General features: G+C 55.9%; 1 protein-coding gene across 4 annotated transcripts in view; it reads right to left on the reverse strand.

Moving 5' to 3' along the window:
* Positions 1 to 1,789: 1,789 nt before the first annotated feature.
* The window catches only part of LOC105483096 (phospholipase A2 group IIF), a 53,472-nt gene continuing 42,138 nt past the window's right edge, over positions 1,790 to 13,123 (reverse strand). For all 4 annotated transcript variants that reach the window (XM_071099280.1, XM_071099291.1, XM_071099299.1 and 1 more), the window contains 6 exons: positions 12,918 to 12,985; positions 12,533 to 12,658; positions 11,839 to 11,891; positions 8,450 to 8,594; positions 7,371 to 7,480; positions 1,790 to 3,850 (listed from right to left, as the gene is read on the reverse strand). In XM_071099280.1, the coding sequence (XP_070955381.1) occupies positions 3,675 to 3,850; positions 7,371 to 7,480; positions 8,450 to 8,594; positions 11,839 to 11,891; positions 12,533 to 12,648 (600 nt within the window). In that variant the 5' untranslated portion in view covers positions 12,649 to 12,658; positions 12,918 to 12,985 and the 3' untranslated portion in view covers positions 1,790 to 3,674. The remainder of the gene's footprint in view (positions 3,851 to 7,370; positions 7,481 to 8,449; positions 8,595 to 11,838; positions 11,892 to 12,532; positions 12,659 to 12,917; positions 12,986 to 13,123) is intronic.

Here is a 13,123-nt window from a genome sequence, read left to right on the forward strand (position 1 = left end):
TCCGAGGAAAGGGGAAAGGGGCCTGGAGGGGCATGGGTCTCCGGAGGGGGTAGGCGGACCTAGGTCTGGGCAGAGATGGCAGCACCAGGACAGAGAGGAGCACGGACAGCCCCCTCCTTACGCTTTAGCGTGGAAGACTTCAGTCCCCGGATGGAGTCTTCATTGGTCCCCAGGGGAAGAGATCCCCAGGCGGTAGAAGAAGGGGCCCCTCCTCACAAAATGTGACCCCCTGCTACTCCTCTCCACGCCAGGGAGACCCCAGCTGCACCATCCCAGCTGCACCCATCCCCTGTTGGCACCTTTGGGACTGCCACACAGACCTGGGTTCTCTCACCCCTGTGCTCCCGGTCACACCACTTAGCACCACGTGTCAAGGTTCGGAGCTCAGCGTCTGCCTCCCACTTGGGCTGCAGACTCCCCGAGGGGCAGAGGCTGGAAGCCCAGCACCACAGCTGGCACCCAGGGCACTCTCATGCAGGGCCGCTGAGTGAACGAATCCGCGGGTGAGCTTGTCCAGGGATTTTCAAACTTAAAATATTGAGCTGAGGAATCCCTCTTCTTGCAGGGTCGTGTGTGAAAGCTTCTCCATATGACACAGGGGTACCCACTGATGTCCTCAGCTGATGTCCCCAGGGAAGCCCACGGCTTTAGAGAGCATGAGAAACAGCCGCTGTGGTCGCTGCGGCGGAAGGCAACCGATACCCATACAGGAAGGAGCCTGAGTCGGGAAGGGGCCAGGACCCAGCTGCCCTGCAGGACCCTCATGGTCCCACTGTCACTCCCTTTCACTCTGAAGAAATATCCAGCCTCCATACTAATGATCTTGACGATAATAATCTCCTGCCCGCTTTCCCCTCCCCACCCCACTCAGCTCACAAGCCCTTTCCTCCCCGCTGTCTCAGTGGCTGTCACAAGCAGCAGCCTGGGACTCTTCACTGCAGAAATGTAGTCCCATTTCACAGATGGGCCCACCAAGGCTGGACAGATGTCAGGGGCAGAGCTGGAAGGAGAACCGGATGGGCCGGCATCAGGACCTTGGTCTCTCCTACCACTGCCCCAGGTGCCCAAATCATCATTCAGGAGCTGCAAGGAGCAGGGGTTAAAAGTCAGAGGCAGCCAGGAGTGGTGGCTCACACCTGTAATTCCAGCACTTTGGGAGGCTGAGGCGGGCGGATCACTTGAGGTCAGGAGTTCGACACCAGCCTGGCCAACATGGTGGAACACTGTCTCTAATAAAAATACAAAAATTAGCTGGGCCTGGTGGCGCGCGCCTGTAATCCCAGCTACTCGGGAGACTGAGGCAGGAGAATCGCTTGAATCCAGGAGGTGGAGGTTGCAGTGAGCCGAGATCGCGCCACTGCACTCCAGCCTGGACAATATGGTGAGACTCTGTCTCAAAAAAAAAAAAAAAAAAAAAAAAGTCCAACACAGAGGACTCAGAGCCAGAGCCCAGCCCCATCACTTGTGACCTGTGTGACTTGAACTCTCTGGGCCTCAGTTATTCAACAGAAATGGGTGGAGAGAGTATTGCAGAGATCTGTGCCTGAAAAGTTCTTAGCCCTGTCATTATCATCATACCACGGTCATCGTCCCACTGCTAGACCATGGGGCCTAGGGTCCATGGCCTGGGCACCACTTCTCACCCCCAGGCTGGGGGCAAGAGGGAGATGGGCCATGCCAGCTACGGGGCATGGGAACCCACCTTTCCCAGAGCTGGAGAAGCAGGGGGAGTCACCATGCCCTCCCTCGACGCCTGGCCAAGGAGGGCCCAGCCATAGGGAGTTGAGGTAGGAGGCCTTTATTCATTTGAGCAGGGGAAGCCAAGTCCTGTGGAGATTCTCTGGGACCTGCAGCATCCGAAGCATCTGGGGTGAGTGAGGGCGGGCAGGACCCCTGGGCAGCAGAATCCCATCGCCAGATCCTGGCCTAGACTTTCCATGGGGCAGGGGAGGGTGTGTGTGCAGGGGGGTGGGGTACAGCTGGGAACCCACATTCCTCCCAGCCAGAGGACCATGGCCAGCAGGAGGCAGCGGTGTGGCATGGGGGGTGGGGGACGTGGGCCCCTCCCACACTGACTGTGGCGTTGGGTGGCAGTGTCCTTGTCTCCAAGACTGGGGCTCTGGAAACTGCCTCTGGTGAGGCTTCCTGTCCTCTTTTTCATACGTGCCCCTTCTGCCTCCTTCTCCACCCTTCCTGGGTCTCCCTCCCCAGTGACAATGGTACCCCAGGGACACTGCCAGGCAAACTTGCTGGCGGCTGTTGAGTCCAGGCGGAGGATGGCCTCAGTGGTCCTTAGGCAGGTGGGGCTGGCTCCATGGAGGCCGCTGACCCTGAGTTGAGGTTCGGGCAGGTAAGGAGGAGGTTATGGTGCACCTGGAGAAACAACAGTGCTGGGGGCCGCAAGGCCGTCCCCTCTACTTCAGCCCCAGCTGCACGCCCCACACAGGAACCCAGCGCCATAAGGCCCTGCCCCCCAACTCCTCTGTGCTGCCTGGAGGCCCCTCCCTGCTGGCGGCTGTCACTCACCTCGTCTCTCCATGCTCCCATCTTCTCCCCTCTCCTTCACCATCCTGTTCCTTAACTGCCTTCTAGAAGCTTCCACGTAGCCTCCTACCTTGACCCTCTTCTAGAAATTTCCAGGCAGCCTCCCGCCTTGATGCTCTCCCTGCTTACGTTTCCCTCTTCACTGAGGTGGGTCTCAGCCCTCAGCCTCTTCCCCACCAATGGGACTTGTGACGCCTGCCCACAGCCCAGGGAGAGAGGGTGTGGGTCCCCCTCCATTGTTTTGGCTGCTGTTCCAGGTGCAGGCCAGGAGGGCAGTGTCTGTCAGGGACCCGGAGGGCGGGGGTAGAGGCGCTCCTCAGACCCACGTGGTGTGGCAGGGCAGGGTTGGGTGACATGCATGGGTCGATGAGGGGCACAGAGAAGACTTGCAGGTTTTGGAGGCCACATTTTCGTGTGTCCCCATATTAGCCTGTGAGGTGTACCTGGGTGTGTGGCTCTGTCAGTGCCCAGGAGCCTGCTCAGAGGCTGGACTTCGGGGCTGGGACACTCAGCACTGCACATCCCCTAGGGTCTGAACTGGACTCATGGCCACCTCAGTGAGGGCTGGGGTGGGGCACCTGCTCTGTGAGTGGGGCTCGAGAGAGCCTCAAGCCCAAAGTAGCCACCACCCCAGGCCATCCTGTGGGATCAGCTGAGGGGCTCCCGGAACCCAGGTTTTGTGACCAGCAATCTGCCTTCCTGTGATCTTGGGCCGAGGATGCACCCAGCTCTGGACCTGGGCTGGCAGCTCAGATTCTCGAAGGCTCCGGGGAGTCAAGCTGGCGCCAGCAACAGAGGCCCCACTCAGAGGCCCCTCCTCCTCTCTCTCGGGTCTTCCCAGCCACCCTCAGGAGAGACTCCTACAAGCTCCATGCCTCCCACCCAGTCCAGAACCAGCGGCAGGATGCACCCATGCCTGGGGCTGGGCTGGGCTGGGCTGGGGGAGTCAGGACCCAGGCCTTCCTGAGTCCTCTGGGGGATGAGCCCTCGCTGGGAGGCAGCCAGCAACACTTGGGCTCCCAGCCTGGCTCCTGCCCTCCCTGCTCCTCATCTGGGCCCCTCCGCCTGCTCTTCTCTCTCAGACCTCAGAGGCTCTAGGGAGGGGTGGGGGGCTCCGGGGATTGGTGACTCTAGGTGACCTCCTCAGGGGGTGGTTCATAGATGCTGCAGTTGGGCGTGGGGCCCTGGCAGTAGACATTGAGGAAGCCGCGGTACTCCTCTCGGTACGTCTGGTTCATGAGGCACAGAACCACGTTCTTGTCACACACGCATGTCTGCTTGTCACACTCTGTCTTGTTGAGGTCACCTATAGGGGGATGGGGGCGGCAAAGGCTGTGGATGAAAGGGGCAGTGGCTCCCCCAGGACCACTGCTGGGGAGGGGGAGCACACAGACTTGGAGAACCCAGTGGTCCTTGGAATGTGTTCCCCGGGTGGCAGGACCAGCACCACTCACGGGCCCCACCCTCCACCTGCAAGGTCAGCAGCTCTGGGCTGGGGCCCAGCAGTCTGTGTTGTAACAAGCTCTCTAGGTAACTAGAGAAAAATTAGGGAACCACTGAAGCCCAACACAGTTATTGCATAACTGGGGAAACTGAGCCCCAGAAAGGGGGATGGGTTTACCTAAGTCACCCACAGAACTAAAGCACCTCCCACACCCCCAGGCCCGTTACTTCCTGCCATCCCAGACCTCTTCCCTTCAATCACAGATTCAAAGAAAGCCCACTGAAGAGGGAGTTATTGCCGGGCATACTGGCTCACGCCTATAATCCCAGTACTTTGGGAGGCCGAGGCAGGCGGATCGCCTGAGGTCAGGAGTTCGAGACCAGCCTGGCCAACATGGTGAAACCCCATCTCTACTAAAAATAGAAAAATTAGCCAGGCATGGTGGTGGACGCCTGTAATCCCAGCTGAGGGAGACTGAGGCAGGAGAATCTCTTGAACCCTGGAGGCCGAGGTTGCAGTAAGCCAAGATTATGCCACTGCACTCCAGCCTGGGCAACAAGAGCCAAACTTTGTCTTAAAAAAAAAAAAAAAAAAAAAGATGGAGTTATTGGTAAGAAATGAGTGGGAAAAACACTTGTCAAAAGCTTAGTCAATGCCTAAGAGCCTAGCACATGCCTAATCCAGGGCAAATGCTACTGTTGTCTGTCCCTGTGCTGTTGTTATAATTAGTAGATTTCAGGAAACATCCTCAGGTGCACAATAGAATCAGCTGGAGGGTTTGCTCTAACTAAGACTGCTGGACCTCACCCCTAAATGTCAGATTCAGTAGGTCTGGGTGGGGCCTGATAATTGGCATTTCTAACAATTTCCTGGGTGCTGCAGCTGCTGCTGTTGCTGGTTCAGGGACGACCCTTTGAGAACCTCCAATTAGCTTGATCAGTCTGCAAACTTTTCATACTTTCTACCAACAAAATCCTGTCTCTTAAATGAAACTGTGTAAAGAAGGCTGGTGCATCAGACAGCCCCAGAAGAAGTTGCTTAATGATAAAATACACTGAAGTATCAGCTGAACCTCTCAGGAACTGTGTGGCTATCACCTCTCAAGGCCTCTGGCTCCAATGGTCCCAGGGATCCCCCAAACCCAGCATGAAAGCCACTGCTTTAAGTTAGTCCGTTACCCCTGGTGGGTGGTGGTGGGGGGAGAATCTCTCTCCTCCAGCTGCTTTAATAGGGGGGCATCTGCTGTCTCAGGCCAGCCCCTCCACCTCATGTTTGGACAGCAGAACATGAGGACCACAGAGATCTGGGCTCCCAAGGGGTCCCAAATTGCACCCCAGTCTCCACTAGACTCCTTCCCAGGTGACAGGAGACGTGAGTGTCTTTGCAAAGCCAGCATTGCTTGTGAGCTATTAATAAGCAACAACTGGTAGTACCAGGTGAAGACATGGGGGCAAAGAAGGCCCAGTGGCTGCTCACAGGCTGGGCCAGGGGGGAATCCTGCCTCAGAGAGGGGCACAGAGTGGAGCAGGGCAGGGAAAACTGGGCACTGCTACCTGGATGCCACTTGCGCTTACCTACATTTCTCAGTTGGGAAATAGCCACAGCAAGTTCATGGTAAATGAGGGAACACACCAGGCCAGGTGCTAATACCTTGGATCCCTAGAAACACTGGGCGTCCTGGGATGGAGCCACCTCTGCTGGTGGGGTCCGAGTGACAGAACCAGAAGAGAAAGAGTCCGCTCTGATCCAAACCCCTCAATGGACCCATGAGTGAGGAAACTGAGGCCAGGCGGGGAAGGACCTGCCCAGGGCTACACGGAGCGAGGAGATGGCGACAGAACCAGAGTTCAAACCCAGGTCCCCCGACTCCCAGGCCAGCATGCCTCAGAGCCTCCCTGCAGAGCTGCAGCCTCAGAACCATCTGGGGAGCCGGCTGAAAGCCAAATTCCGGGGCCCCACCCACACCCACTGAATCAGAATCACTCAGAATTTGGGAGACAGGAGAACTGGGATGCCAATTCCAGGACTGGAGCTTCAGAGCACCTCAGGGAGATGTTCTCCAGCCACAGCTAGGCTGGTCAGATTTAGATTTAGCAAAAAAAGCAAAACCAAAATCAAAACACAGGATGCCTGGTTAAATTTCAATTTCAGGCTGGGCTGGCTGGTGGTTCATACCCATAATCCCAGCGGACTCTTTGGGAGGCAGAGGTGGGAGGATTGCTGGAGGCCAGGAGTTCAAGACCAGCCTGGGCAACATAGTGAGACCCCATCTCTGCAAAAAATACAAAAATCAACTGTGCTTGGTGGCACTTGCCTGTAATCCCAGCTACTCGGGAGACTGAGACAGAAGGATCACTTTAGCCCTGGAGGTCAAGGCTGCAGTGAGCTACAATGGCACCACTGTACTCCAGCCTGGGCAACAGAGCAAGACCCTGTTTTAATTAATTAATTAATTAAAATTTCAGGTAAATAGTACATGTTTGGCTGGACGCGGTGGCTCACACCTGTAATCCCAGTACTTTGGGAAGCCGAGGCGGGTGGATCACGAAGTCAAGAAATCAAGACCATCCTAGCCAACATGGTGAAACCCTGTCTCTCCTAAAAGTACAAAAATTAGCTGGGCGTGGTGGCGTGCACCTGTAGTCCCAGCTACTTGGGAGGCTGAGGCAGGAGAATCACTTGAACCTGAGAGGCAGAGGTTGCAGTGAGCTGAGATTGCGCCACTGCACTCCAGCCTGGTGACATAGCAAGACTCCTTCTCAAAAAATAAAAAAATAAAAAAATAAAAAAAAAGTACATGTGTTAGTAGAAGTATGTCCTAAACATTTCATTTTCTATAAATATTAATTAATTTTATACTAGCATTTAGTTTTGAGTATCAATATGTCCCATGCAATATTTAGGATGTATTTAATATTAAAACATTTTTATTGTATATCTAAGAAATGAGTTTCACTAGGCAGCCTGTATTTCTTTCTTTTTTCTTTTTTTTGAGGCAGAGTCTCACTCTGTTGCCCAGGCGGGAGTGCAGTGGTGTGCGATCTTGGCTCACTGCAACCTCTGCCTCCCAGGTTCGAAGTGATTCTCATGTCTCAGCCTCTCCAGCAGCTGTGATTACAGGTGTGCACCACCACACCCGGCTAATTTTTGTGTTTTCAGTAGAGACCGGTTTTCATCATGTTAGCCAGGCTGGTCTCGAACTCCTGACCTCAAGTGATCCACTCGCCTCGGCCTCCCAAAGTGCTGGGATTACAGGCGTGAGCCTCCGCACCCAGCCGGCAGCCTTTATTTAATCTGGCAAGCCTGTCCACCATCCCAGCACAGCCTGGTGGAACCAGCCACTCCCTTCTCCAGGGGCCCAGGTGACAGGGGAGGAACTCACTGCAGACTATCTCAGTGTTGTTCTCGATGGTGTGATCATAGTGGTCCACATAGGGGTGACAGCCCTGGTCAAAGAGTTCCTGGTAGCAGCAGTCGTGGGCGTGGCAGCACCTAGGGAGCGGCAGAGGTGAGTGGACAGTCATGGCTGGGCTGGCCCATCTCCCACCAGCAGAAACCTCTGATCATCTCTTCCAGTCTCTCACAGGTCAAACGTTCTAACTGAAGCCCAGAGAGGGACAGTTACTTGTCTGAGGTCACACAACCAAGCAGAGCTGGGGCCGGTACCCCAGGTTCCGATCCTCACAGCTTCAGCTTTGTGGCACCTGCCAGGCCTGCCCACCCCAGGACACATTCTCCCCTGTGTCTTTGTTCTATCCACAGGACTCCCAGCTTTCCCCCAGAGCCCTGGCTGCAGCTGTGGGAGGGGTCAGGGGCTGCCTGGGTTTACGTCAAGGTTGGAGGAGCGTCGACTGTAGGCAGAGGCTACCCCTGGCAGTGCCTCATGGCCAGGGAGGGACAAAGGTCTGGAGTTGTCAACAGGGACTAGTAGGATGGGGGACAAGAAGCACAGGCAGTGTGGCTGTCCCTCACCTCTGGGGGAGTGAAGTCAGCTAGTCAACATGCATTTATTAAGCTTTCTGTGATACAAACTTGGTGCTGGCTGCTGTTGGGGAAATAGGAGGAGAAGACAAGCCATGGTTGCTGGGAGCTCCCAGACTGATGGAGGAGGCACGGTCCTGTCTTCCAGAGCCTCCAGCCTGAGGTGGGCAGGGGTCACAGCCCTTGCCTTTGTGGGGTGTAAGCTGTATGACTGCTCTACCACAGTCAAAGGTCCCTTCCTAGAGAGAGGAGGGGCTGAAACACTTCCAAGTCCATGACCTTGGAGATGGACAACAGAAAGCGCCCAAGACAGTTTGGAAAGAACATAGTCAAAGACCAGGCTCTGGTCACCAACTCATCAAAGAAGCCGGATCCCTTGGGGAAAGAAGGTCTCCCCCTCTCAGGGATGGAGGGTAAGTTCAGTCTGACCTTCAACTGTCCTCATTTGGCCCCTGACAGGAGCCCAGGTCTGGTACCTACCAGTCCACCTCATCCTTAGGCTGGCCACGGCCCCCCAGCCCACAGTAGCAACCGTAACCCACGAAGGACAGGATGGCGTTCCTCCCCGTGACGGCCTCCACCATGGCCCTCAGGTTGAGCAGGCTGCTGTGGGCTGTGGACAGAACTGCAAGAGAACCAGGGGGGTGATCTGAGCCTCTGCCCCATGGCTGGCTGCTCCCATCCTCTCTCATCCTGAGAGTCTGGTCTGACCATCCTCTCAATACCTAGGGTAGGTGGGAGAAGGAAGGAGAAAGCAGGAGAGGAAGCTGGGGCAAGAAGGGTGGGCAGCTAAGCAGGAGGAAAGAAATCTACAAGATACCATGCATGGTGTGCACCCACATCCCAGCAGTAAGCCCTGCAGCCCCAAGAAAACAATGCAGGTCATCCTTGCTGGGGGCTTGCTCCATGCCAGGTACTGTCCCAAGCTCCTTCCGTGCATGAACCCATTGAGTGCGCACTGCACGCTCTTGTTATCCCACTACATCGATGAGAAGACTGAGGCCCAGTGCATTTTGTAACTTGCTCTAGGTCCTATTGTCAGAAAGCAGTGGAGACAGAATTTGGACCCAGGCAGTGAGGGTTTTGCACCCACACCCTCTGCCACTTGGCTGTACACACTTCTCAAGGGGGATGCCCAAGCGCCTGGTATGCTGGAGGAGGCTTCGCAAAGGCCACATGCTGTTAGCAAGCTCAGGGGGTTGATTCTGGGTCCCTTCCTGGCCTCTGCCTCCTGCCTCTGCCCTCCTGGGGGCCTCAGAGTCCCCACCATGATCCCGGGGCTGGTGCATCTCAGGATCAATCCAGAGACAATTCGGTGCTCTGGTCGTTAATGAAGAAACAGAAAAGCCTTTGTAGTACAGGCTGATATTGGCTGGGGGTAGGACAAAGGAAAACGCTCTCCCCACACACATACAGAGGGAGAAGTAGTACAAGGACACTCCCTGCACCAGCGAAATCAGCTTCATGGCACCTGCCAGGCCAGCCCACCCCAGGACACATTCTCCCCTTGCCACTGCTTCTCTCTGTCTTGCAGTCCGTGCCCGTGCAGTGGCTCTCTGAATCGCCTGCGCTGCCTCTGCACATCCTCCTGGATGCAGCACTGGGTCCACACGCCCAGTCTGGCACCTACAGTCCTTAACCTGGGGGAAGCTGCCCTACACGCACCAGCAGGAGACCCAATCTATCACCATTTTATGGGTAAGGAAACTAAGGCTCAGAAAGGTGCAGGCTTGCCCAGGTCCCACAGGCTGGAAGGGGCAGAGCCCAGACTGCCCGGGGTTTGTGTGCTCTGGAGCTGGGAAGCTAACCACAGAGCAGCACAGCTCTGCCTGCTTCCCCCACCCCAGCCATTCCAGCTGCAGTCAGCATGAGGGGCCTAGCTCAGCACCCTTCCTGCTGCTCTCTCCATGTCCCCACCCTGCTCCCCAGCCTGAATGAGGAAATGTACTGGGAGAGGGGAAAGTCAACAGTTTCAGAAACTGGTGGCTCAGGGGAATCCCAAAGGCCACTCTTGCTTGCTTCCAGAGACATGGTATCCGACATCTCTAACGACAGGGAACTCGCCACCTCAATGTGTCTTAGTGGGAAGAGCATTGACTCTGGAGTCAGACAGACCTAGGCCAATAACCAAGGCCAGCTGGGACTCCCTGGGGCTCTGTTCTCCCATCTGTAACATGGGAGTAACAATCTCAACCATGAGAGATCAGGCAGGCCAGTGCCCTGCTTGAGGCTTGGCACATACCAGCAACCTCTCAGATTGCAATTCCCAAAGCAGAGGATGGGGATAATGATGCCCTCCTTGCAGGGCACCTTGGAGGTTGAAGTGTGATCACGAAGGTGTGTAGAGTGCCTGACCCCCACAGCGCCTTGAGGAGGGACCCAGCCACTGTGAGCCCCTGGCCTCCTCCCCATCCACCCCTGGCCTTGTAAATGTTACCCTGGGGGAGGGGGCACCTCCAGTCCCTGGGACCCCCTGACCGGCAACTCCCATGTGGCAAGAGAAGAAGAGCAAGAAACCTACGCAGCCATGCACAGGGTGCACACACACACAGACACACACACACTCATCTCACACACATTCACACACCTGCCCACGTCACACTCTCCTCTACACACCACATACACTTGCACACACACTCACCCCCAGACACCTCAAACTCACCTACACTCACCCACACACACCTGATACACACACACCTACCTGATAGACACACACGTACCTGATACACACACACATACCGTATACACACACACATACCTGATACACACACACCCATACCTGATACACACACACACTTGCACACTCACACCCTCGTGCATTACAGATGCACTCACATACACAACGCAGGGGCCTGGCCCAAGGCCACATCCACACTGACAGTCCCAGCGAAGGAATCCAAGTCCGCATTCAGTGGGGTTGAAGGTTCTGTCCCTAACCAGTGGCTTGGGCTGAACTCAAGCAGTCATCTCCTCAATAACAGGTCACTTTGCCTGAATGCAGCCAGCCCTCTCTCACATGGAACCTTATTTTGGTTTTTGGCATTTATTTCTTTTCCTCAAGCCAGGCTGTGTTCTGGTGAGGTTTAACAGGCTGCATGAAAGGCCAGCGAGAGGCCCAGCCAATGGTCCATGGAACTGGGACACCTGCCACATGAATGATGCTGGGACGAGTGGCAGGGTCAGGTTTGTGTCAAGAGCCTCACACAACAATCCTATGGGGGGGCTGCCCAGAGCCATGATACCCTGGGTACCACCCCCAGAAAGAAGCCCCTAACCTCCCACCGCTCTGCAGTACACAGACACCCACCCTACACACACACACACACACACACACACACACCCTTCTGCAGATCTGTGCACCCTACATCCGTAAGCACACTCTGGAGACACACACCCCAATTAACACACGCTTACACGAAGAGACACAAACGGGCTTGCACTCAGGTGCCTACAGTGTCACATACTTTATAGATGCATGTTGCACACATAGACATCATCAAGTGCTCAGGCACACCTACACACACATAGGTACCTGCGCCTGTCTGCACACAAAATCATTAACTCCTGTCTGATGGACACACGCTAATACACACTCAGGTACACAAATGCCCAGCCAACACCAGCATTTTATGATGCTTGCTCAGCCCTGCGCCCTGCCCCCTGGGGCTCATAAAAGCCTGTTTACAGGTGGCTGGAGGGGTAAACAACCCCAGAATTGGGTGCAGTCTGCTGGGCTGAGCCAGGAAGCAAAGCCCAGAGAGAGGAAGGAACTTAGGCTGGTCAGTGGAACCCTAACTCAGGCGCCCAAGGTCATGGGAGACAGGCCAGGAGCGGGAGAGAAGGAGGAGCCCCCTGGAGTCTTTACTCACCACTGCTGGCAAGGATGGCCACGGCAAAGAACTTCTTCATACCCAGGCTAGACCTGAGGGAGGACAAAACCCGGAGCTTGAGTCCATCCCCTTCACCCCTGGCAGTGCTGGACCTGCTGCTCCCTTCCTGAGCCTCATGACAGGTGTCATCAATGATGTCCCTGGATGTCCTAGTTGCTGCTCCTAGTGCTGTCATCAGCACCTGCCCAGCCCCTCCTGGAGGAGCACACCCCAGATGGCAGAGCCAGGAGGCACGAGTACCTCCTTGCCCCCCACTCTGGCAGGAACCCCCTCTACACATCAGCCTCCAGGACAGGAAGCCCACTGTCTCAGGCCGGACCTCCCATGCACACACTAGGGAGTCCTGGAAGGAAGTCATGTGACCCAGCTTAGCAGCTGGGTCTTGAACCCAAAGTCAGGAGTCCTAGGTCCCTGGATTCTGGTCCCAGCACCGCTTCCAAAATGTGTGGCCTCAGCCTCCCTGGGCCACATGAGGGTTGTGGCCTCACTCTCCCTGGGCCACATGAATGCCACGTGAGGGTTGACTAAATGATCCCCATTTAGTGCTGGAAAAGTAGTGACCATCTCAGCCCGCCACGCAGACTCTCAGGAGACAGGAATTCTAGGAACCAGTCCCTCACCCCTGTCTCTGCCTCTCCCTGGGGGATTCCATCTCAGGGTAGCAGGCACCTACCTGGGGGTTCTTGAAGGACAGGAGGCTCGGAAGCGTGGGCCCCTCCACCCAGAGGAGCATCTATCCAGCACCTTCTTTTTGAATGCTTTGGGGTTGGCCTGCGCCCCATCTGCCATGTTCCGGGTTCTGGGGGGCCAGCAACATAGGTCTTGAAAGGTCTGAGATACGCTCCAGAGGCTGCGGGGAGCAGGCTCCAGCTTCAGGCTGCCTCGCACACTGGCAGGGGAGTGCCGGGGCAATGCCCCTGGGCAGGAGGCAGGTGACACATGCCCTAGAAAAAGGAGGCTCCAACTCCTCCTCCCACCCCCACAGCCCTGCCCACAGCCAGTTGGTACAGTCCCCACCCCTGGGTGCTCTGGCCTGCCTGACTTGGGGGTTTACATACCAGATAGGAGAATCGGCCTTCCCCATGCATCCGAAAGGAAATTAGCCCAAAGGCCTCTCTTTCCCCATCTGAAAGATGTTAAAGATAAAACATCACTCAGTGACACTTGTTGAAGCATGAAGCACAGTAAGGCAGGCTTTGTTCAAAGGGGCCATGGGGACATGTGTAGGGCCATGGCAGTGGGTTCTGCAGTGGGGAAGAGAGAC

This window comes from Macaca nemestrina, chromosome 1, assembly GCF_043159975.1.
Source record: "Macaca nemestrina isolate mMacNem1 chromosome 1, mMacNem.hap1, whole genome shotgun sequence".
NCBI classification, from domain to species: Eukaryota; Metazoa; Chordata; class Mammalia; order Primates; family Cercopithecidae; genus Macaca; species Macaca nemestrina.